Here is a 24783-nt window from a genome sequence, read left to right on the forward strand (position 1 = left end):
ACATTAAACATGACAGTGACATTGTAAACTGTTGTTTTATGTCTTTACATGTAAGGCCTAAGTTCTCGAAAAAATAATAATTTCAAAGTAATATTTAGACAAATATATGATATGGGATTGTTGTCTTAATATGAAACAGATGGCGGGAAATTAACACATGAACACACAAGTTTCTAATAGAGAAAGTTTACTAAAGAAACACACACAAATAATCAAGAGGTCCAAAAACAAGTTTAATATTTTATCATGAGTTCTTGTTCTATGGGATTAAAGATTCTTTTTTTTTTCCAAAAAAGATTATTCAAATTTTCCCTGTACACCTCTGCTTTTACTTCATGTCTTTATTTGGATGAGGTCTTCTGGGGTAAAGGCTTCATCTCTGACTCATTGTGTTGCCGTGTGTAACGCTTGCATGTGCATGATGCCACAAGATTGACCTTGTAGGAGCGTGTAGTGCCATCCTGACACAAAAGCTTAATACGCTGTGGACGTACATGCTCATTCACACACCTCCACTCAGACTCATCGCGCCTGGCCCAGTATCCTCCTCCAATCCAGTTGGGTAGCAGCTGAGTGGGTACACACTCTCCAGCACACACCAGCTCCTTCACTGCCTTCTGGCTGGTGCACTGGCCGTCTGATATGTATTTGGCGGAGCGTAACTCTTTGCAGCCCAACTGACTTTGCTCTGTGAAGAACAAGCAGTCATATTCATAAATACACTCACCTGTACACCTGCTCATTTTTGCAGTTATATGAACAATCACGTGGCAGCAGTAAAATGCATAAACACGTACAGAGACAGGTCAAGAGCTTTAGGTAATGTCCACATCAAACATCAGAATGGGGAAAAAGTGTTATCTCTGTGGCTTAAACCGTGGCATGTGTTGCTTCGTGCACAACAGTATCTAGAATTTACAATTCAAACACAGTGTGGAAAAATCTCCCATGTGCTAATCAGACTCCAAAGTAAAGAACAGAAGAGTACATATAATACACATTATGCACTACAGAATAATAGGTAAGGCATCATTAATTGGTGATTTACATGGTGTCGTTGCTACATTACTATTTATACTATAAGTTTTTAATTGTCCTCAATAGTAGATAAATGTATCTTTTTTTATTTCTATAGTAAAACAAGAATGAAAGAGTAAAAATATTTTGTAAGTCATGATGCAAGATGAGACAAACACATATTCTTTAAGCAGATAGTCACCTGTTTGTGCCGCTCCATCTGCGTGCCTCCCACCACTGCGTGCCTCGTTTACAGACCCATTTGCCTGAGTTTCCAGGAGCGAGGAGGCCACGATGCCGTGCGACAGTTCAGTGCCACCATTCTGAACTCCTTGACAGCTCTTCAGCAAGGCCCAAAAGAAAATCATCAGCCAGTAACCACCCATGTTCAAGAGCATATGATACCAGTAGCCTTCCAGTCTCTCATTGCACGAGGTGATGTTACCTGTAGCTCATCTGGTTATATGGTTTTATACTCATCCCTCCCCGCCTTCAGCCAACAGCGCCTGCCTGGCAAGTGTGGTTTTGAAAAAATGGGTGTGTGCTCGCATTGATGGTATACATGCTGAAAATGTGGTCATGCTCAAACTGGTAAACCTACACCATTCATATCTGAGCAAATCCCTGGGGTTTCACTATTCACTTTTTTGTTGTCATCAACAAGACATGACAAAAAATGTTGAACAATAATAACGTCCTTTATGCACTAAAGTAATTATAACACTGTAGTTTTAAACAGTGGCGTTTCAATGATTTATTTAAAACTTTAGAAAACTTTATTCATTTAAAAATCTTTCAACAATCCATGAACAGATGAACCTTAAAGTCTATAATAATTTGCTTTTAAATACTAATTGTTTTACATGTTTGTATCAAATAAAGAAAGTGTGATGAAACGCTGGCAACTATAGTTCTCTGTATATTTGCGAAGCTAGTGAGGTATGGATTTTTTTTACACTGAATGGCTTACAAGGGTCTATACCCTCTTTATTTTAGACCCAAGGCTGATCAATTTCAGACAGGGAGGTTAAGATGGCAAGTGCAAATTAGTGAATTTGTTCTTGCAACCAGTTCTACAGCATCAGAGTAATTAGAAGATTTTTTTTTTCATCCAGCCAGATAATAAGTTTTTCAATTCATAGGACAGTAGTTCCAGACTTACCATTTTCACTCTTCTTTGTTGCTATGTTTGGGTTTTCCCATGATGATGACCAAAAGGGATTCTTCTGGAGCGATTTTATTCATTCAGGTCATCGTGGATTCTGAGACTATTGTGGAAACATTGAGCGCATGTCAGGAGAATTTACCCTGATGGGGAAGCGAGTACACACTGACACTTGTATACATATAAACACACCTAGGGGCATTGGCATTGGAATAGCCAATCCATTTATCTGCATGCTCTGGGAGGTGGGAGGAAACTGGAGAACCCAGAGGAAAACACAGCAGAAACTCAGAAACAGTAACCCAAACTCAGGATCCAATCAGAGACATTGGCGCTATGAGGTGCGAGATGCTCTGCATCGTGCCTATTTTGTTGTGTTCATTTAAAATATTTTAACAGGTGTCAATAATTGATTTTTAAAAAAATTGTTCTTATGCTATTGTTATGAGATTTAGGTAAGAAAAAGAAGTCACAGTGCTACAATTCAACATTAAAATGAAAAAGTAAAAGACAAGAAGATTAGTAACACAGAGACAATGCAAAGTATACATATGATATATTCAGACAATAAACTCAGACTATAATTTTTATACTATATTAGTCACAGTACATTAAAGATTACACAGTAGATTGCACACACTCTGTGCACACTGAATAGTTATTCTTAGACTGTGTAAAGCTAGCAGGCTTTTTTCAATATTGAAATGTGTATTGAATTGAAAGAATTGAATCTCTGTTATCTTGGTGAGTAAGTAGATCTGAATGTGTTGAACTTTGTTGAAGAATTTCCGCAGAATCAGATACCCTTTATCATCCTTATTCCACATGAAACCATCCTTTAAAGCTCTAAATGCAGCAAAAAGTCTATAAAATAATATACACCAGGATTTAGTTACCTCTAAATTATTCAAACAAGTGTCTTTAATGAGCATGCCAAATAAATGTTTGACACAAATGGCAACACAAAGCGCCATGCTCTCTTTATTCTGCTGAAACTGTGCAACTTTCCAAATGAAACAAGGTTCTATTTTTACTCTTTCCTCAGGCTGTTGCTTTTAATTCATCATTCTTTAACACTGCTACACATCTCTGATTATGGTTAGATGTAATATGGGCCTTTTGTGTTTTTAGAGTGTGCATTCTTGTTTTGCTCATCTTGCTTTTTTATCTATTACTTTAAAAATACAGAATAAAAAAAATTTTTTGAATTAAAAGAAAACACCCTTCTATTTATATTGTTTGAGAGGCAGGTGCCTGTTTAGGTCTGTTTAGGTGTTCAAACTCCCTGAGGCTTAAAAGTAGAATATAAAAGCTATGCGATATGGGGTGGCATTTGCTAATTTCTTTATTTGAAAAGCAGATATTTGAGATAGTTCTTTTGTGCTCTGTGACTTTGACAAAAGTGAGAAGTGAAGACAGGAAGAGATAATCTCCCAAGAGAGACAGATGGTTTAGAGCACTGAGTTATGAACGTATTGACAACCAAAATGACAAGAGAACATTTCACAGACCCTCATTGGCCTACAGGGCAATCTGCTCTCTTGGGGAGAGATGAGATGAGGAACAAAGCATTCAGGTAAAGTTGTTCAGCATAATTCCTCAGAAGGAAGTGCCTTGGGATGCAATTGATAATACCAAGCGTGTGAAAGTATGAGAAGTAAGTTCTGAGTTTTTCCATGCAACCTGCTGTTCTATTTATTTATTGTATTAATGCATTTTGTTGCATTTTTTAAATACATACCCTACCATTGTTCATAATTGATATCAATTACAATAAGGTTTTTCATGATTTAATTGCATTCACAAAGAACTCCCGAATTTTTTTTATTGTTCTGAAAGGGTTATATGTGGCTGGTTGGATTAAGGTTTGGTGACTGAGGAGGCAACAGGAGTAAACTGTAATTGAAGTAAACTGAACTGACACATGAATCAGATAACCTTCATTAGATTCCTGTGTTTTTTAAGAATAAATTTCAGTTAGGTTTTTTTTTTTTCGTATTATTTATCCCTTTAGTGGTGGGACTGCATTGTGACAGGGGAAAATGATGTAAGATACAGTTGCTCAAAGAATGTGTAAGAAACAGAAATTACTTTTTACTGTTTGTCTCCAGCTGTAAAAAAGTTTTAACAAGACCACATATGTCACATTTATCATATATCTAATCCTGAGGCCTGTATAGCAGAAGATAAGTCTAGCTAATTTTTCAAGAAAGAGAGCTTAAAAGAGAGTTTAAAAGCAGAATATTTAGGATGTTTATAATGAAAATAGAAAATATGTTTTAGACTGACAAGTATGAAGTAAAGGATATTGTTCCATTTGTTGTTCAGGTTATAAAATCTATTTGCTGACTTAGTACTACAGCTACAGCAGTGAAAAGTCCAAGAAGAAAGCCTGCATTTTTAAACCTCATGTCCACTGCAATATGAAAGAATACTGTAATAACAACTGTTATTGGAGATTTGGAGGAGAAAAGCTGCCCTCTGCTGTCTTCTACGCTACACTACCATAAAAACCTCATACATCCATTTAGAGTTAGCATTTAGTAGACCACCAAAAGTCTCCTGTAAACTTGACCTCAACAATGAGATGAATTCCACCTTTAGTTATTGGATAAATCCATTTACTTGTACTGAAAAAGACTCTAGTGATGCTAATTAAATGTTCTTTAAATTCTCAAATAGGCCTTGTCCTTGGTGCTTTTATTTGTGGAAATAATTAATAAAAATAAAAAAAACAGTCCAAAATACATCTATTCAAAATACATTCCAAAATACATCCATACAAGGGCATCAATGTTAACCATAAGCGTTTTAACTGAAATGCCTTTAAGAAAATGAAAACAATACGCTTTTGTACTAATTAAAACATTTCAAATGGTATTGTACAGTCACTGTATCTATCACCCTAAAAGGCACTAAGAGGAACCCTTAAAGGTTTTGATTTATCATTTTAAAATTATTTAAAATATAATACATTCAGGAGGCTATAATTATTAAGAACTCAAACAAACCCTGAGAATCGTTTCTGGGTCTAATGTAGATTGTGGGGTCTTATGTCTCTAGGATGATCATCTCTTCCCCTGTCCTGGCAGCCAGGCATGGCCACTGCAACAGCATTTGAAGGCTCACAGTAGTTCTGAGAAAAGGAATGTGAGTGTTCAAGCTCCGCAAAACCCAAACAGAGACCCAGCAATGAGCTGCAAGTTCCCTCTATATCATCATATCCATTAGCTGAAAAAACAAAGTAATAGATGTAAGTGGACAGTTAAGAAAACAGTCACCGAAATGTGAACCATCAAATCTAATGCTATTCTATCAGAGACCATCTAATAATGTTTAATAACTTTGACCTAATATAGTGTGTCAGTGAATATTTTAGGGATTAAAAAAACAAATGGCTGTATGACTTTTATAAAGTACATCTTTATGTCTTAAAATAGTCGATAAGTGACTACCATATGAGAAAAAAAAAATGACTATGAGGTGTTAAAGTGCTCAGTGTCAAATTTAATTAAAGGGTAATCTAGAAAAAAGATCACACTTTTGTTGTAAATAGAATGGTCATATTTAATACTTGGTCAAAAAGACAAAAATCCTTACAAAATTAATTGCATGGCATCTGCTTAAACATGTTTCAGTTATTCTCAAATAACTTTGAAATTAATCTGTTATGTCTTTGCTATTCCTAGGCTCACCAGTGCATTCTCAGACTAGCTATGCAGTAGATGTGTTTCCTACAATTCATACAACATTTCCCAGACACAATTGGAAAAGACATCATGGCATAAAGACATAGCAATATGTTACCATTTGCAGGGATTTCTCTCACTCTGGGACATTCTTCATTAATGAAATCTTTCTGTTGCTGCAGGGCCTTGCACACTTTCTTATGTGTGAACCAGTGCAGCTTCTGACAAGCCTGCCCACAGTAGACAACCTGGAAATAATCATACAAAAGATTTCACCACTATCTCACTAACACACTGAGTGTAAATTAGTAGAACTCACAATTTTTTTTCCCATATTTATTTACATCAACACAAGCCTATAAATGGTACAGACCGAAGACTAAATGACAGGAAGCAGAGCCTCTGTACCATTTTGCAGAACGAGCACTTCTTATCTGCGCCTCTCTCTCCGCATGTGGCACAAAGCTCGGCATCCATTAGAGCCATCTGACCTGTTAATGCCTGAGTAAGAGCTGAGAAGGCCATTGGAGCGCTCCCCTAGAAATAATAAACAGTTTGCCAGTTTAACACTTGGATATATTTGATTAAAGGAAGTTAAGTAAAGTAAGGAAAGTTTGCAATTTCAGTGTTTTTTTCTGTCTGTGAGGTAAATTGCAATTGCATTGAAAATTTCCCCCGAATGATTGCACCTTAACTGGAAAAACTGCATTTACCTTGTAGGATGTAATTAAAAAAAAAGAGGCTAAACCTAAGCAGTAGCTGAAACGAGTTTTTGTAAGAAAATTAGGAAGGACACTGGGACATACCATGCACCATCTTTACTTCTAGGTACTTTTTTCAATAACCTACAGTGTGCATGTGTTATAGGTTACACAAGGTAAAGACAATAAATAAATCAAAATCAATACCGTTTCACTAACAGTTTCGTCTGGAGCTATGTTTTGGATCAGCTGGTGCAACAGAGTCGCCTCACAGTAAGGAAACTTCCAGATACAGTCACGAATGAATTTTTCCTGGTACTCAGGAAAGCCATCACCATCTCGTCCTTTTAAAAGACTGGGAGGAAAAAAACCACATACATCATCTGGAACTAACATATTAATAAGTGTGCTCATACTGAAGATGTAGTGTGGTGAAAGACTGCCATATGCATTATTTTACGGTGCTTGACAATGAAATGACCTTTTGAGGAGAGTGTCTAGTTTGTCATCACGCTCCCTTAAGAAGGCCAGACACTTTTGTAGCACACAGCTGATGTAGTGCATCTTCATCGCCAGCACCTCATTCATGTCCTGCTGCTTCACACACTGCTCACACAGCAGATCCAACACTCGGTAACACTTTTCTAGAGCTACGACGTCTACTAGCAGCGGGTTTTCTTTCACCATCATCACCATCTGACAGAGAGAGAGATTAGTAAGAAAGGTGGGATGAAATAAGGGAGATGGAGGAGAGAATAAAAATAAATAGGAGCAAAAAAAGAAACGTCACAGTGAAATATTTCTCAATTTTGACCAAGCTGGCAAGTTTCCAGGAACTAGTCACATTTCACAATTTTACATTTATACGTTTTCTTTTGACTCATCAAAAAATATTTGTGTGAACAAGACATCTGAGACTAAGAGACTATGCTCCAATCAACATAAGATCCAATTACACCATTTTCCATGAACCCTTATTGTACATAAACTTCTTCTGTGATATTATTTATACATGCATAACTGCTCATTTATTCCATTTTCCAGTCAACAAGTCATTGGGCAGCAGCACAATGCATAAAACAATGAAACTACAGGTTTTTTTGAGTTTACACAGAAAATATACAATCAGTTTGAAAGCAGCACCAAAACATTAAATCTTACCATTTTAGGAAACAACCAATAAATAGAACACTCTATGTAACATAGAATAATCATGCACCTACTCTATATTGACATCTAAATTAGTTTTTCTTACATTTTACAATGGTTTTATATATATATATATATATATATATATATATATATATATATATATATATATATATATATATAATTTTTATTTTATTTTATTTTTTTTAATCAGTCCACAAGATTTTAACAAATAGATTTTTAAACCTCATGAACTGTTAAAAACATGACAGTGACATACAGTTGTCATTTTGCCTGGTGGGTTCTTTTTTCAACTTTATCCCATACATCCTTGGTTAAGGAAGAAGGGCCATGTGATAAAAATGGACACCTGAGTATCACACCGATGAGTTGGAAGCATGTATGCTGCAGCACCAGGATTACACCTTACTAGAACTAAGAAGCCTAGCTCAAATGTGTTCCAGCATGGCACTGCCTTGTGCATGATGAGGTCTATATAGACATGGTTTGCCAAGGTAAAAAAAATTAACCTGTGGAATAAAATGAAATATTGACTGTGTGCCAGGCCGTCTTATATTACATCGGTGCACATATTTACTAAAGCTGGTTTAGAACGGCTGAAATAACATTAACTTTTATGGAATAATTGTTAAATTAATTGTACTGTAGCTCATAGAAAACAATCCCATTATATTCTTAACATCTGTAGCTGTATGCGAAGTCCTGCGGTACCTATAAAACGTACAGACCATGAGATCTGCAGAAACTATATAGATTTAAAAGCAATCCCTACCTTGACTGGGTTAAGATTGGTGGTCATGATGATTTTATATAAAGGTCCTGCCAGTTTTGGAGGCAGCATGGGTTCTTTTTCTAAGCCCTGTGGTTTGGTGTAGTATTCTAATTTTGTCTTTGAGAAGAAGTTATTGATCACTGTCACACAGTCATGCTGGCCTGTCAATAAAGAAAAAAATGGAAATAGCCACTCACTGGTTTTATATAATTGACATTTGTGAGCATTGTGTGATCATCTTGTGTGCTGTCTGTGAGCATTACTCACCAACAAAAGCTGCCATTTGTGCTGCGGTCCGACCCACAGAGTTGACCGGGTCTGTCTCTGCCCCAGCATCCAGCATCATGCATGTAATCTCAGCATTGCCTATGCATGAATTGTAGTTAATTAAAAACATTTACTCAGAATACAATTGAACCTAATATATGCAAATGTTTTATATTTAATCAGCCCTTTTTATTCAATTTCAAAAATGCCATTTGACTGAAATTCCAAACAAATACCCATTTTTGTCCCCAGAAAAGATTTGTCACCTGAGAGGCTAGCAAACATGAGAGCAGTATAGCCATACTCATGCTCATTGCAGTTTACATCAGCTCCATGGTGCAGCAACAGCTTGCATACGTCTGCTTGCCCTTTATAAGCAGCATGCATTAGAGGGGTCATGCCATTCTGGATGGAAAGGTCATGGGGAAAACATAAAATACACTGATGTGAAATTGTAACTAAAAGATGTCTGAAGATGTCTGATTAGATTATTCAACGCATCAACCTTGGGTTTTTTTTCCACATCTTAACAACAAACAATATTCCTTCTTAAACATGTTATCTTTATGACTCATAATCTGAGCTGCTTCCAGGCCTGAGCTATCTGAGTGTGTTGGTGGTAAATCGCATTCCACACATCTGAATTTGACAGGCAAGAAGGCTTGTGGTTTGCTGTTTTAAGCCACTCTATTTTTTTTTTTACAATAGAGTCTGGAGAACACTGTATTATGGTGTACATTGAGTGCCGCCTCTCCATTATCAAAACCCCTTTGAGCTGCACGTCCGCCTCTCACAAATCTCCACCATATGTCTGCGTAACAATAGACAGCATGTGTTGTTAATTCACTCCAACAGGCACTGTACAACTTCACATAAGAGCTACTCGATTATTGCATCATTTACACATGGATATGATTTGTAGTTTTTACGCTTCTGGTCAGAAGATGTTAATTTTCTATAACAGCATTACACTGGCAATGGGTTGGCTGCCAGTTGTTTCTATAGCAACAACCTACACAAGGACCTGTATGACAAACTGCTCCACTTAAATGGATTTAAAAACTTGTAATTATTGATATGGCTGCATTTTCTGTGAGGAGACATTTAGCATTTTAGGAGAAGTCTCCAGAGTCCGCACTTTGTAACTATTAGAGGTAAAGCAATGGGTTTAATTTCATGACATAATAAAGTCTTTAGGACAGAGAGCTTTGTGGTTTCTATGTTAAATCTTAAATTACTGTCTTGTTTTATTAAATCAATTTTGCATTATACTTTTATAGCATTTGGCAGACACCATTATCCAGTGCAACTTACAAAATACTTTGAAGTCTGCATCAATAAATACATTCTCATACTGGTTCAATAGGACACAGACCATCAGTCTGAAACTAGAAAAAAGTAAATCGCAAGTGAGAGAATAAAGAAATTGTAATGAGGAAAGGACTACAGCCTAAAGCTGATTTAAGATAAGTGATAAAAACTTACTTGTTTCATGGATGCTTAACTTTAAACAAAACTAATCGTATGATCTGTTTAATTAATGCATATGTAATTCTCAGCAAATTGATGTTGAATTAGAGAAATAATTATTCAGAATATGCTGCGATTGGAAACAATAATTAAAATAATAATCTTTCATTTAATATTTTTACAACAGCATGCCACATATTTATGTTTATATGTGCTTATGTTATAAAGATGAATTAATGTCCCCTACCTCATCCAGACAGTTAACACGCACTTCTTTACTTCTGAGCAGTCGAGCGGCTTTTTTCAAATCCCCTGTACGATAGAAATTCATTGGGTAAAAAAAAATGCAATTAATAGATAATATTAATAATAATAATAATAATAATAATAATAATAATAATAATAATAATAATAATATGTATGTATGTATGCATGCATGCATGCATGTATTTATGGATATATTTATGTATGTGTGTATAGAGCTACATTAACACATATTTGACATTTAGATAAGTAATGAAAGAACACACATATACTATAAATATCAGACTTGCCCTCAGTTTAAAATCTGCTGTTTATGCAATTATTCAATACAATATTGATATCAGAAGACTAAGTATGAAATTGAGACAATTGAGACAATATATTGATTAATTGTAATCAGCATCATCCCTGACAATACTACTATGTATTGAATTATTACATAAAATGTATTTATTTAACACACACACACACACACACACACACACACACACACACACACACATATATATATATATATATATATATATATATATATATATATATATATATATATATATATATATATATATATATATCAGAAAACAATGAATTATTAAGCATAACATTAAATCTTAAAAAAAATCTGTCATGACTGATACCTGCAGCAGCAACCTGTAGCATCTCTCTCTCAGCAGGTGTTAAATCACCTCTCTTTACTTCAGCTATGCTCTGCTGAGTTGTCATTATTAATTCCTATTGTTTTGCTTTTTATTGTCAATAGAACATAAAAACCTTTATTTACCCGTTTAATCTCTTTTGTCAATTCACAATAAGATAATAGGAGATATTATGTACTGGAGCCCTCAATTTATAACTGCAGCCATGGATGAAAAGCCATTCTTAGGATCATACCATTTGGCTATAACAAAAAGGGGGCGATAAAATACGCTCAAATGTAAGTAAGTATTTTTTTTTACTATAGGTTAACATGTGTTATATTATTTTTATATATATAAGTATATACTTATTTTAGTTAGAGTGTATTTGCCTTTTAATGTAGCCTGTAATGTAAAATTCCTTGGGTCCTGTCAAATATGGACTGGTCTGAGTGCATTTGACTGCCTCTCTCTCTCCGTGTGGAAGAGTGAGACTGAACTATCCTCAGCTTCTGGAGCTTCATACTCATCACAAGGGTAAACCCACTGCCAGGTAAAACAAGTTGCATTTAAACAGTGCTCTCTTTAAATTTGTCTTTAGTGCGGTAGTTTTCTTTCTCTGATTTGATTAGTACTGGTGTATAAATGTTTGAGCTGTTCAGCTTTGTGTGAGTTTAGAGGAAGCTGTGCTGACTTCTGTCCATGAACATGTCTTTTACCTGTTTATCATTTATTCCAACATTACAAGCAAGTTGCCTTCAAATGCACAATTAAATGATATTGTGCAAAATAATAAATTATGTTTTAAATGAAATTGTTTGTAGATGGATATATATATATATATATATATATATATATATATATATATATATATATATATATATATATATATATATATATGCATACACATACATACGTATATACACCCATCTAGACTAGAAAGCCTGTCCTGGAAAATGCCCACTGGCATACTAGTCAAGAGGTGATAATATTGAGAAGTCCTATTCTAGGAGAAGGTCTGTGAACTGTAATTTAAATTGGATCTTTGATATAAATAGTACCACAATGTAATCACCTAAGTTGCAATAACACTTAAATACTTGTTAAACATCCCCAGTGTTTTTATGTTGCAGCCTGATTCAATTTTTTTCCTGAACATAATGGTTGGGAAAGTATCCTGATTTATTAATCCACATGAATGTACTGTACATATGTTCATTTATGCATTTTTAATAATCTCTGTATACTGGTTATGGTGGCTCCTGAGCCATATGTGGGAACACTAGACTCAAGAATACACCCTGTATGTGATGCAGTACCATCTTTACACAGCTGCAGATAAACTCTTATTAGTTAATTCTGTTTTTAAACTAGAGTTCTCAAAATGAAAGCGGATATTTTAAATGAACTTTCCAACAAGAAAAGCCGTCAATCATCTATAATTCACTGGAGCTTCCCTACCAGATTTTCTATTTAACAAGAACAATTGATCTATCTATTTCAGAAAGTGTATTTATCATTGTTTTTCATTCTCACATTTGTTTAGGTTTTTATGCTCTCTCTCTCTCTCTCTCTCTCTCTCTCTCTCTCTCTCTCTCATTATATATATATATATATATATATATATATATATATATATATATATATATATATATATATATATAAAAATTTTATTTATTTATTTTTCTCATCTGATTGGTATCTGCCACCTCACATTTACCATGTGTTGGACTTCTTTTGTGCATGAAGCTGTTTGGTGTTGTTGAGTTAGCGTAAGACTTGCGCTTATAGATTTATTGCCAAATTTGAGATGACACAGTGCTGTGAAGTACTATTAAGGCATTTTCAGAGCAATTCAGCAGCTCAAAAACATAATGTAAAAATTGTAACAATATTTATATATTTCTTCCATCACACAGGTTTATTATCTATTTTTAACTAAATGTCTTTCTCTTTATAACTTCAAAAAGTTTTGTGTAATAATAAAGGTTCAGCAAAACAGAAATACATTGGGTGTTGTTATCTTAAAAATAGAACTAACAAGTATTCCAGTATGGGACTTCCTGTATTCTGCATTGCAGGTATAATAAAGGAGGAAGACTTCCCCTTTCTGTCTCACATGGACGATTGTCTCTGATGTAATTTAAGGGTGAGGCACGACTTAGTCTCTTAGTCTTTCATTTGCGAGGTGCGATCTTTCTCTGGGTGACTCAGTTTCCCCGTAAATTCTCACTGTGTAAATTAACCCAGTGTTAACACCCAGAGACTTCCGCCAGCACCAATGATACTAGGTTATTAATATAGCCTATATATATATAGTATATATATATATATATAGTGCTTATGACTGATACCTCTTGCATATTCCTTGTGAATGTAATATTGTAATTTGTAGCATACAGTGGGATATAGAAGAAATCCAGGCCAGTTAGAGCCCTTGTGCCACTTGGATTTCTTGTGTCCAATTATAGAGCAAGGATTCCAAGGTGATATCTTTTATCTCCTGTGTACATGGGGTCGAAGCTGCAAGGGATAGCTAGCTCAACGTGAGAAGTGCGGTGTGCAAAAGCAATTATTCATTAGATTTAGGGGTAAGTTATCGCATAAATATATACCACATATATTATATATACTTTATAAACATACCATAGTACTTGAAACACCACAAAACAAAACAGTGAGGGAGTTTTCTATTATTTATATAGTAAATATAAAAAATACTTCATGAAAGGCAGGAAAGGAAATGACACCTAAAGAAACGTTTGTTTGCAGGATCTTGAAACGTGTATGTGTCATTAATGTTAACAAAATCTTGAGGCAGGAGTAATTGGAATAGCTGATACAGTAATTTGTCTTCATTTGTGTATAACACTGCTTTTTTTTGCTGCAGAGGCTTTTATCAAGTTTTAGTAATGTCAGTAGTTAGAGCTGTGTAGGCAGTGCTGATTTCTAATCAGCTACAAATGATTGATTGTGGGGGTTGTGTTTGGATACTTTCTGAGCCACAGAGAAACAGTTAAAATCATTTTTGAAAAAAGTGAGGATGGAAAATGCTGCTGAGGAAATTGAGATTTTGGTGATTGTTTTTGTGTTGACTGGGTTTTTGAATGTTGGTGGTAATGGATGTCTTGATTTGTGTATCGGAAAGGAAATGTGTATATGCAATATCCATGTACAGGCACATTTCAGCACATTTTCTGATGTTGGGAGAAGAATGAAACTAATTGAAAACAGAATATTCACTTAAAATCTGCCCTTTCATAAACTCTATAATGAAAGTGTTTTGTGCTTTCAGAGTTCAGAGACATTTTCACAAGAATGATTTTGTACTTATGCTAAAGCTTTGGGAAAACAAACGGAATGTAAAGTTTGATCAATCTAAATAGCAAGAGCTCTAAATAAAAATTGTTTTGTTTTTAATGCATTGTACAGTATATATTTGTATATGTGTATGTAATTCCACAACAGACGCTATTTTTATTTTTTTTTTTATTTAATTAAAAAAAATATATATTTTGAGGAAACAGGTTTTTAGTGCTTTTGTCGAAACAAGTAACAGTAAATATTATTTAGAGATGCGATAAGGAGAGAAAAGAAACTCAATTATTCCATCAGCTGTTGTCAAAACTGTGTGTGTGTGTGTGTGTGTGTGTGTGTGTTTGTGTTTGTGTGTGGGCGTGCATGTGCACAATGCCAGGCAGTGGACTATGCTCAGACATGTCCTTGCTGTAATACGACACATGTCCCATGCCTGGCTTACTGAAGTTTATGCTGTCACAGAGATGAGCTCATCTATATTTAGCACAGAGCAGTGTAAGCCTGACCACGGCAGTCACTTTGTGCTGGAGTGCTCACAGAGACACACACACATCACACTCAATCTGTAGTGGAAAGGACATTACAGCTGGTAAGCTTTTCGAACAACAGGCTTATTTTTGTTCTCTCTGTAAAGTTTCCGTGCAGACAAGCTCAGGTGTTTGGGAAAGTGTTGGTGAGAATGTGTGGGAAATACCTGGCACTCGAGTGGTTACTGAAAATAAGGGAGTGTAAATGTGGGGTGTCAGATTTACTGCACTATTGCTTTTTGAATGATGGGATTATGAAGTGGTATCTGGTTGTTGACTGTTAACTGGATTTTTTTACCGTTGCTTTATGTAACAGGCATTTTTTTTATTCTTCAGTTTTATTCGCAGCATGTGTAATTATAATGGTAAATACTTATCATGTTTCTCTATTGTGAAAAAATATAGAAACACTGGTGACTCAAGCCTAATAATGGAAGTCTAAGGGCAGTTATTGTATCGTCTAATATATTTAAAATAGACAGTTATGCATCATGAGAGAGTAATACAGTAAATAAATGCTTTCCCTGAGCTTTTTGTGTTTTCTGTGAGATCAGGTGGGAAACAAAGCACCTCTATACTTACTTGTACAGAGCTGCCTTGGTTACATGTAAGGATGAAATTATTCCTGCTGGAAAAAGTAGTCTGAAATGATGAAGTGTAATTTCATCTCAGACAGAAGAAAACAAGAAAACTTTTTCCAAAAATGCGTTTTGAATGTAATGAAGCCATTGCCCATAGACTTCCAAGGTTATGTCAGTTTTGTATAAACAGATGTCAAAATGCTGGGGCTTAAAAATTACACATGCACTACAGAGGCTGAAAAAAAAGGTTGAAAATATTGGGTTTGTTGCTTTAATTTTCCATAACGTATCTTCTGACTTCTGACTGGTCCTATAGCAATTGCCTGAGAATGTTTTCCAAGTAGATATGAAAGTTTCTCAGGATAAAAGCATCTGTCCTGTTCATTAAATGTAACATTTATTTTTCTTTGCAGGACTTTTATGAATACCGGTAAGCAACAGAAGCCAGTGCTTACAGGCCAGCGGTTTAAGACCAGGAAAAGGGGTGAGTATCTATGTTCATCACTGTTCATCTACACTGTAATATGTAATAACGATTTCTAGACTAAATGGCTTGTTTTTATGCCTTGAAGACTTATCTTCAAACAAATTGACTTTTATCCAAGCCTGTCTGGGCGCTTATCCACATAAGTGTGCGTACACACTCCCCTAAGGTACTGCAGTATTTAAATTTATATCACTGTTGCAAAAGTCCCTGTAGCAGTTCTTTGCCTTCCATTAATAGCTTGTTTTTGTCTGCTCTTGCACAACACTAAGCTGTGCAGACCCCCTACCACCTCATTACTGCTGCTGTCTTTTCACCTGAACACACTCACCCACATATATATATATATATATATATATATATATATATATATATATATATATATATACACAGTACAGACCAAAAGTTTGGACACACCTTCTCATTCAAAGAGTTTTCTTTATTTTCATGACTATGAAAATTGTAGATTTACACTGAAGGCATCAAGGGCTATTTGACCAAGAAGGAGAGCGATGGGGTGCTGCACTAGATGATCTGGCCTCCACAGTCATATATATATGCAAACAAACACATATAAACACATATAAAGTACCCAGATCAGGAGCAGCACTGAAGCTGCCCCCTACTGGTTCAAAAACAGGATTTTTCAACCAGGCTTTACATGGTTTGTATTCATTCTAGCTACAGCACTGTGATTGCAGCACTATGCTTTATAGGCAAGCGCTCAAGGAAAAAAATGTTTTTCATCAAGAGCCAAGCTTGGCCTACAAAATGTTCCTCAGGGGCCTGTGACTGCCAAATGTGAAGGTGTTTTTTATCACAGGACACTGGTGTCACACTTCAAAGCCTTGCTCTGTAGGTGCGATTGGCTGTTCAAATGTGGGGTGTCACAGTCATAGCCAGACTGTTACTGTGCATTTCTACCCGTTTGGAACTGACTATTCATGAGCTATGTACAGTAGCTATGTGCTATATTTGGCTACAAAATCTAAAAGATCTAAAAGCCTAAGATTTTGCGAGCACTCAAAGAAAAACATTGTGTGCCCACACGTACCAGTCCCGCAGTTGATGTGAATCTGATTTCTTTCCTCTGGTTGTTGTAGATGAAAAGGAGAAGTTTGAGCCCACGGTTTTCAGAGACACAATCATTCAGGGCCTTAACGAAGCTGGGGGTGATCTTGATGCTGTAGCCAAGTTTCTGGATGTCAATGGTTCAAGATTGGATTACAGGCGCTATGCTGACACTCTGTTTGACACGCTCATCACCGGGAGCATGCTTGGTAGGAACTAAAAAAGAAGAATGTTTCTGTAAACATTTTCCTGCTGTAATTGTTTTTCTTTTGTTTACTGTATTTAAAAGTTTAATATATTACTTCTATGCAGTTTCCTGGCAATGCAGGGGTTGTGTTTAGATTAGTATTATGATCAAAAGCAAAAGTGCATTAACGCAGACCATAGACTCGCTGTACTGTACTTTGTCTAGAATTAGCTTGTCTGTGAACATACTTTAATTTTCTTTTTATCTTATTTCTTAATAAAGTTACACTTATCAGGTGGTCAGCTATAAAGTCTGTCTTGAAGAAACCTTTGTGTGTTTAACATGCAGTAGAAGTTGTTGTTAGTCAGCAGATGAAATATGCATGCACACACAGTAGGCAATTACCTATGCAATTACCGTATACAGTCTTTCATCTCTACATTCATTTACATTTTTGCCATTTGGCAGACATCCTTATCCAGAGCCACTTACATTTATCTCATCCATACAACTGGGCAGCTATGGGGTTAAGGGCCTTTGCTCAGGGGCCCAGGAATGGCAACTTAGTGTGGCTGGGATGTGAACTCATGACCTTTTGATACAAAGTCCAAAGCCTTAACCACTTAGCTACCACCCACATTCACCTAAATAAAGCTATGCACACCTCTAATAAATCTAATTGACAGTCATTTTTTATATTTCTCTTAACATAACGCATTTTCCTTTATCAGGCTTTACTGATACGAACAGCGTGCATTCATGCAACCGATTGCACCTTTAACCTCAAACCTCTGTTTCTCTCCCAGCTCCCGGGGGAACACGCATTGATGATGGAGACAAGACCAAAGTGACTGTCCACTGTGTGTTTACCACAGAGGAAAATCACACTGCTGCACGCAGCTATGCTCAGGTAATGCTTAGTAATGTTCAGATGTTGCTTTACTAGCACATCCTTGTTAAACAGTAATGCAGCATGCCAGCCATGCTTCACATTAAATGCTTCAAAGTACAGATCTACTTATTACACCCTGTATTATAAGATGCATTATTAATTAATCCTGCACATGCTTATTATCAATGTACTTTTTGATATTTATAGCCGACTGTAATTGATCTTTGTTTATTTCTTTTCGGATTTTTTTTATGTATCACAAGGTATTCAATAAACTTATCAGGAGATACAAATATCTGGAGAAGGCTTTTGAGGAGGAAATCAAAAAGGTACTTTCCTTGTACTCTCATTCTTTTTCCAGCAGATGGTGTTTATACTACCTGGAGGTAAAACAGTCCTCCTTGCATCTTTCATTAGTCAGCCTGAATAGTGCTATAGTATATATGCTGTGTGTCACGATGAGTCACTGTTTTCTATGTAGCTCCTATTTACAGCGCATGTGAAAGGCGCTAATTATAAATATAAACCTTAATTATGAAATGAACAATATCCGAAGAAATATTTTATATTGCCAAAGGAATAATAAGAATTTTACACTTAAATCAAAACCTATGAATTGTTGCTGTACTTATTATACTGTATACACGTATGCCTTATTATAACATTCATTTTTATATATGTATTTCATTTTATTTTTTGGTTAAGCTGTAAAAGGCTTGAACTTTAGGCTTTAAGTGGATTGTGGTTTTCTTTGTGTCAGTCATACTGACTCATGATACTGATAACTGGCAATTTCAACATGCAAGCCTAGATATTTCACCAAATTGTGTGCAGAAGGCATAATAAACAAACCGCATAATTGCTGACCTTTGAAACCATTGTCAATAAATACTCATTATGTCTAAGTTGCTATACTCAACAATTTTGTGTTCGTCTGGTTTTATGGCTTAGTAAAAATAAAAAGGGATTTTTTTCAGCCAATGAAATGGAAGGACTCAAATCAAAAATCTATTTTTTTTTTCTTTCTTTCTGTTCAAAACATGTTTAAATGGACACATCATTTTTCTCCTGGACAGCTGCTTCTCTTTCTGAAAGCCTTCAGTGAGTCTGAGCAGGCAAAACTGGCCATGCTGACGGGCATCCTGCTAGCCAATGGCACTCTGCCACCTGCTATCCTTACCAGTCTCTTCAGTGATAACATAGTGAAAGAAGGTTAGTAAACATATTATACACAATGCTTACAGACTAAAACACTTATTAGTCTCATCAGCTGCAGGTGTTTCTTAGCGCTCGTTACGCCTGGCTCCGCCCTCCACTCTCTCAGCGCTAGCACATATAGATTACACATTAGATTTGAAATTAATATTAATACACACTTTATTTTACAGTGCATGCACAGTACATTTAATGGGTGCACCTATACACCTATGTATTAAATTAGTTATTTTATAAGGCCGTCATATCGCAGCTGTACAATGCACAATATCATGCAAAACACGCCAGCAGCTAATTATCCCTTAATTATCAAATTGACTATCAGAATGCAGGAAGAATCTGATTAATTTTGACTATGGCATGATGGTTGGTATTAGACTGACTGGTTAATTATTTATCTACAGTAACTGATCTACAAGGTTTTCCACACACAACAGACTCACAACACACACTAATGCAATAAAGAAACAAGCAACTGTCCTGCAAAACGTCTTGATGGTTTAGGGGCTATGGTAACTTTGATTACCACTCTGTACATTGGTAGTGAGCTCTAAAGCTGTAGGCACAACATGTTGAAACTTGAGGAAGTTAAGCTACAACAGCAGAAGACCATGTAGAGGATTTACTTTTGTCAGACAAGAACAGATAACTGAGGCTGCAGTGTGTAAATTTTTTTTTGTATAAATAACCAATAAAGGATATTAGAAGTTATACATAATAGCAATGCACCATATTTTGAAAGTCCTCTTTCTGTCTCACACTTTTGTATTTTATCTGATTATACAGGAATCGCTGCTTCCTTTGCAGTAAAGCTGTTCAAGGCATGGATAGCTGAGAAAGATGCCAATGCTGTGACTTCAGCCCTGAGGAAGGCCAGTCTGGATAAGAAGCTCCTTGTAAGTTTGTGTGTGTGAGAGAGAGAGAGAGAGAGAGAGAGAGAGAGAGAGATTGCCTACAGTTTCAGTGAGAGATTATATTCAATATTGTAAACAATATTAGACATTGACACTTTGACATTGTCAGCAGATCTGTGACGGTGTTTGCTCTAAACATTCATGACCTTAGGAATTGGACATGTGAATGAAAAAAAAATTAATCACTTTGTGTTTATATAGAACTACTACATTTTTAATATTACTTATTGTTTTAACCTGTTTAATTGTTCATTAACTTAATATCATCATCTGTTTAGGAACTCTTTCCTGCCAACAAGCAAAATGTGGAGCACTTCTCCATGTACTTTAATGAAGCTGGACTAAAAGAGCTGTCGGACTTCCTGCGTGTGCAGCAGACTTTGGGCACCCGCAAGGAGCTGCAGAAAGAACTGCAAGAGCGTCTGTCTCAAGATTGTCCCATCGGAGAGGTGAACATGCTTCCACATTTATACACTTACTTCTAAAGTCATGGTTTTAACATTGGTAAATTCACATACGCCTGACAGTCAAGAAAAAACATATATATGTCAAAGAAAGAGTAACACATTTCATTTAATTAAATGCTTTCAATTGAATGAAATCATTGTCATTCTGCTACTTTAAACTGTTATTTTAAACACTTTGGAACTAAAAACAAAGAAGTGATAATGGAAAATCACTTGTCCCACCCTACTGTTGAGAGCTCAGTTCTAATTGGTAAGAACATATTTATTAACTTTTATTCTATACGTTGAGTAATTTGTAATAACAACCTTTTTGACAGTAGTTTCATATAAAAGCATGCAAAGTTTGTTTCAATGTGGACCAAAATTATCCATAAGTAGATGATTATTTAATATATTAAACTAGGATTGATAGCCGATAAAACATCTGCATTACAAGTTTTGTTTTGCAGACAAATTAAATGTACAATGTAAAATGTATGACGCATCATTTATTAATAAATAACTAATTTCACCTGCTGTGAAATGACTGTGGAATAAAAGGAATAAGACACATTGGAACAGGTAAAAGCAGCTTGTGCCAGCTATTTTCTTTTGTGAAAATTTGAAACAATCTTAAATAAATACATTACTAATACCTTCCTAATACCTTCCTAAGTGTATGTGAGTATTGACCAGATGTTTATGTCGTGTTCAGATTGTGGTGTATGTGAAGGAGGAGATGAAGAGGAATGATTTGCAGGAGCAGGCTGTGATTGGCTTACTCTGGTCCTGCCTTATGAACGCTGTGGAGTGGAACAAGAAAGAGGAGCTTGTTACTGAGCAGGCCCTCAAACACCTCAAGGTACAGGGGTTTAGAACGTGTTCTTCACAAATGCATTAAATACATTTGCTGCCCTACTGAAGTGACTACATTTGCCTGGGTGTACATAGTTAATCAATTACCTCACTATTTCTTTTTAAAGTTAGGAGTCAATTCTGCCTTCACAGCCCCATCACACTGATGTCTCATTGTTTCTTGTAGCACTACGCTCCTCTGCTGGCTGTGTTCAGTACTCAGGGTCAATCTGAACTGGTTTTGCTGCTGAAGATACAGGAGTACTGCTATGACAACATTCACTTCATGAAATCTTTCTCCAAGATAGTTGTGCTGTTCTACAAAGGTACTTATCAACAACAAAATACTCCGAATCAGAATCTGAAAGAGCTTTATTGCCAAGTAGGTAAAATAAAAAAGAATAAAAGTAAAAAAGTTATTGCACATTATTTATAAAGAAGATAAATAGAGTATTATTGCACAAAAAAAAGTACGGATTTAGATCAGTGGTATTGCACGTATGTTTTATTTTATTGCACAATGACGAGAGCTTAGTATGACCAATTATGAATAATATAATTATTATTATTAATATCTTGGGGGAGATTATAATGACTGGAACTGATAAGGCAAGATATGTTTGGTGTCCAACTGAATATATGTTGTCCTAAATTATATACTCACTTTAAATAGACATGTTAACAAGCTAACCATTTAAATTCATCTCTATATAACTGATTTTTGTATTATATTGTACTATAATGCGTATTTACAATAAACATTCTCAGTAAAGCATTTTCTAGCTATACTAAAGATTAGAATTGAGAATTTAGACTGAATGTGGAATAATATGAAATAATTCTGTATGATATTGATATATTATAATCTTACGCAGCCCTTCCTGCTCTTTTTTTTAAATCACTGTCATTTTCTACATGATTAACTATCTGTGATTGGCCCAGTACCAGTTATTCACATTGCAGACCAATTGCCACACAAATCTGCATTCCAGTCTGCATACCAGTTATAATTAGTAAGCTACTCCACCATATAAACACTGCTGTTTTCACATACTGTTTAATAGTAGCACATTTGGGTACACAATATACACTGATCTCGAATGAGTGAATATGCGACGTCAAAATGATTAAAAAGAGCTTGGATCTCCTCTAAACAACAGAGGGAATAAAACGTGAGTATACCAGCACAGATTTTTATTTCTAGTCAAAGTCAGCTTGTACTGACCTACAGTGAGGGCTGTTATCCACCTTATGAATAGCAATTGCTAGTGGCAGTTTGAAGCAAAGCTTTAGACGCAGATAAATAATTTCTGCTAAATATACTGTGTGTATGTATGTTTATGTGTGTCCACCTTATTCATTGGCTTTGGCTCTTCATGGACCAACCCCTGGACTCTATCTCTACTGATTTTTCATGTGGTGTTCATGTGACTGTGTACCCTTCTCTGTTGTTAGCCGACGTCCTTAGTGAAGAAGCCATTTTAAAATGGTACAAGGATGCCCACTCTGCCAAAGGAAAAAGCATATTTTTGGAGCAGATGAAAAAATTTGTAGAGTGGCTTCAGAATGCAGAGGAAGGTATGTGGGTTTTCAGAAATGTTAAAAAATATAAACTCAGAAGCTTCATTTGAAGTTTTACTTTACTGCATCTACAGTATACCAGTCATATAAACATATGTATGTGAGTATCTCGCTCTCTCTTTTTCTGTCTTTCTGTTGGGCAGAGTCTGAATCCGAGAAAGAAGATTAGCATTTAGGAGGACTGAAGATCACGACACACTGCCCTCTGAAGAAATCCTGTTAGTGCACTGTAATAGGAGGAGAAAGACACTCAAGCACAACCAGTGGACAAGCCATAAATAACTTTTTATTATACTGTTCAGGTACTCTGTGAATCAGCTTCTCAGATATTGAATAAACCCATTTGTATGTATGAGTGATTTTTTTTTATTAATAAATATATAATAATGTTTATATGTACCATCACAAGTTTAGATGTCTTTAAATACCTAAAATACAAAACCCACCATTTCGGTTTTTATTGACGTGGGGGAGTAGGTTTTCCTTTTTCCTCCTGAAAATATACTGCAGTGAAAATACAAATGTATTTATTGTATTTTATATTTACCAATAAATAATCTTTTTAAAGCCCAATTGCATTGTGGTGTAAATCAAGCACTGATGTGATCTTGCATCATGTAGGTTACAAAGCTCTTTAGAATAGCAAAATGAAATTTATTTTTTTATATTTTCATTATATAGTTTGTCAATAGAATGTTTCATTTCCATATGCAGTATCATGAAATGGTTCTCAAATATAACCAAACAGGCATCAAATGCTAATGGCAAGGATTTGCTATGCATCATTAACTCGTGAGTTAGTCATGTCGGCATCTGCTAATGTTCATCTTTTAATGTGGAGCTGCATAATTTATCTTTGTGGCCAAGGATAATACTGTAACAGTCAAAAATATATATATATATATATATATATATATATATATATATATATATATAGAGAGAGAGAGAGAGAGAGAGAGAGATTTATTATATATTTTATTATATACTTTCGGGTAAATGCTATCTAAACACGTCATAACATAAAACGAATTCGTGATGGAAAATCACTTGTACCACACTACTGATGACATCTCAGTTCTGATTGATAAGAACATGCTGATTATTTTTTATTCTTTATGTTAATTAATGTGGGTACACACTTTTAATAATTTTTCATTTCATATATATATATATATATATATATATATATAATTTTTATTACACACGAATTATATTTAATCATAAATAAAAAAAAACGCTTTTATTTGTGTTCAGTGCTTTTTTTGATTAGTGAAAACCGTGAAATGCCGTCCGCTCCTTTCTCTGATTGGTGGACACTGTGCAGCGTGGTTTCTGTTTTCTGATTGGTGAACAGCATGCTGTTACGTTTCTGCTCTCTGATTGGTGGAGAGGACGCTGTTTCGTTTCTGTTCTCTGATTGGTGAAATACGTGGTCTGCCGGTTTCTCCCTTCCCTGATTAGTGGAGAGCGAGCAGTGGCTGCTGCTGCCCGTGCTGATTGGTGGAGAGGGGGCGTTCTTAGTTGCTTCCCTTTGATTGGTAGTCATTTTTGCGGTTCCAGCT

The 24783-nt window shown here is 35.4% G+C and overlaps 3 protein-coding genes across 9 annotated transcripts; 1 reads left to right on the forward strand and 2 right to left on the reverse strand.

The window, feature by feature from the left end:
• Window positions 1-212: 212 nt before the first annotated feature.
• sostdc1b (sclerostin domain containing 1b) lies at window positions 213-2257 on the reverse strand. 2 transcript variants are annotated; one of them, XM_046835248.1, is made up of 3 exons: window positions 2180-2257; window positions 1220-1358; window positions 213-688 (listed from the first exon to the last, which is right to left on the reverse strand). In XM_046835248.1, the coding sequence occupies exons 1-3, from the start codon at window positions 2180-2182 to the stop codon at window positions 342-344; spliced, it is 489 nt and encodes a 162-aa protein (XP_046691204.1). In that variant the 5' UTR covers window positions 2183-2257; the 3' UTR covers window positions 213-341. The 2 variants fall into 2 exon arrangements, with proteins under 2 accessions (XP_046691204.1, XP_046691203.1); XM_046835247.1 differs by lacking the exon at window positions 2180-2257 and having other exon boundaries at window positions 1220-1438.
• Window positions 2258-4917: 2660 nt separating this feature from the next.
• LOC124376241 (ankyrin repeat and MYND domain-containing protein 2-like) lies at window positions 4918-11358 on the reverse strand. Of its 2 annotated transcripts, none has more exons than XM_046835243.1 (10): window positions 11154-11358; window positions 10499-10563; window positions 9048-9186; window positions 8782-8880; window positions 8515-8675; window positions 7054-7268; window positions 6780-6927; window positions 6280-6408; window positions 5990-6119; window positions 4918-5413 (listed from the first exon to the last, which is right to left on the reverse strand). In XM_046835243.1, exons 1-10 carry the CDS (start codon window positions 11236-11238, stop codon window positions 5214-5216), a joined length of 1371 nt encoding a protein of 456 aa, XP_046691199.1. In that variant the 5' UTR covers window positions 11239-11358; the 3' UTR covers window positions 4918-5213. The 2 variants fall into 2 exon arrangements, with proteins under 2 accessions (XP_046691199.1, XP_046691200.1); XM_046835244.1 differs by having other exon boundaries at window positions 5291-5413; window positions 6245-6408.
• Window positions 11359-11625: 267 nt separating this feature from the next.
• On the forward strand, window positions 11626-23783 carry bzw2 (basic leucine zipper and W2 domains 2). 5 transcript variants are annotated; one of them, XM_046835556.1, is made up of 13 exons: window positions 14969-15057; window positions 15990-16060; window positions 16149-16229; window positions 17164-17340; window positions 18125-18228; window positions 18474-18539; window positions 19287-19422; window positions 20212-20321; window positions 20618-20788; window positions 21501-21647; window positions 21828-21966; window positions 23096-23218; window positions 23365-23783. In XM_046835556.1, the coding sequence occupies exons 4-13, from the start codon at window positions 17334-17336 to the stop codon at window positions 23388-23390; spliced, it is 1029 nt and encodes a 342-aa protein (XP_046691512.1). In that variant the 5' UTR covers window positions 14969-15057; window positions 15990-16060; window positions 16149-16229; window positions 17164-17333; the 3' UTR covers window positions 23391-23783. The 5 variants fall into 5 exon arrangements, with proteins under 5 accessions (XP_046691510.1, XP_046691509.1, XP_046691512.1 ...); XM_046835557.1 differs by having other exon boundaries at window positions 16182-16229; XM_046835554.1 differs by lacking the exons at window positions 14969-15057; window positions 16149-16229 and adding an exon at window positions 11626-11703.
• Window positions 23784-24783: the final 1000 nt, after the last annotated feature.

Source organism: Silurus meridionalis, chromosome 22 (assembly GCF_014805685.1).
Source record: "Silurus meridionalis isolate SWU-2019-XX chromosome 22, ASM1480568v1, whole genome shotgun sequence".
Taxonomy (NCBI): Eukaryota; Metazoa; Chordata; class Actinopteri; order Siluriformes; family Siluridae; genus Silurus; species Silurus meridionalis.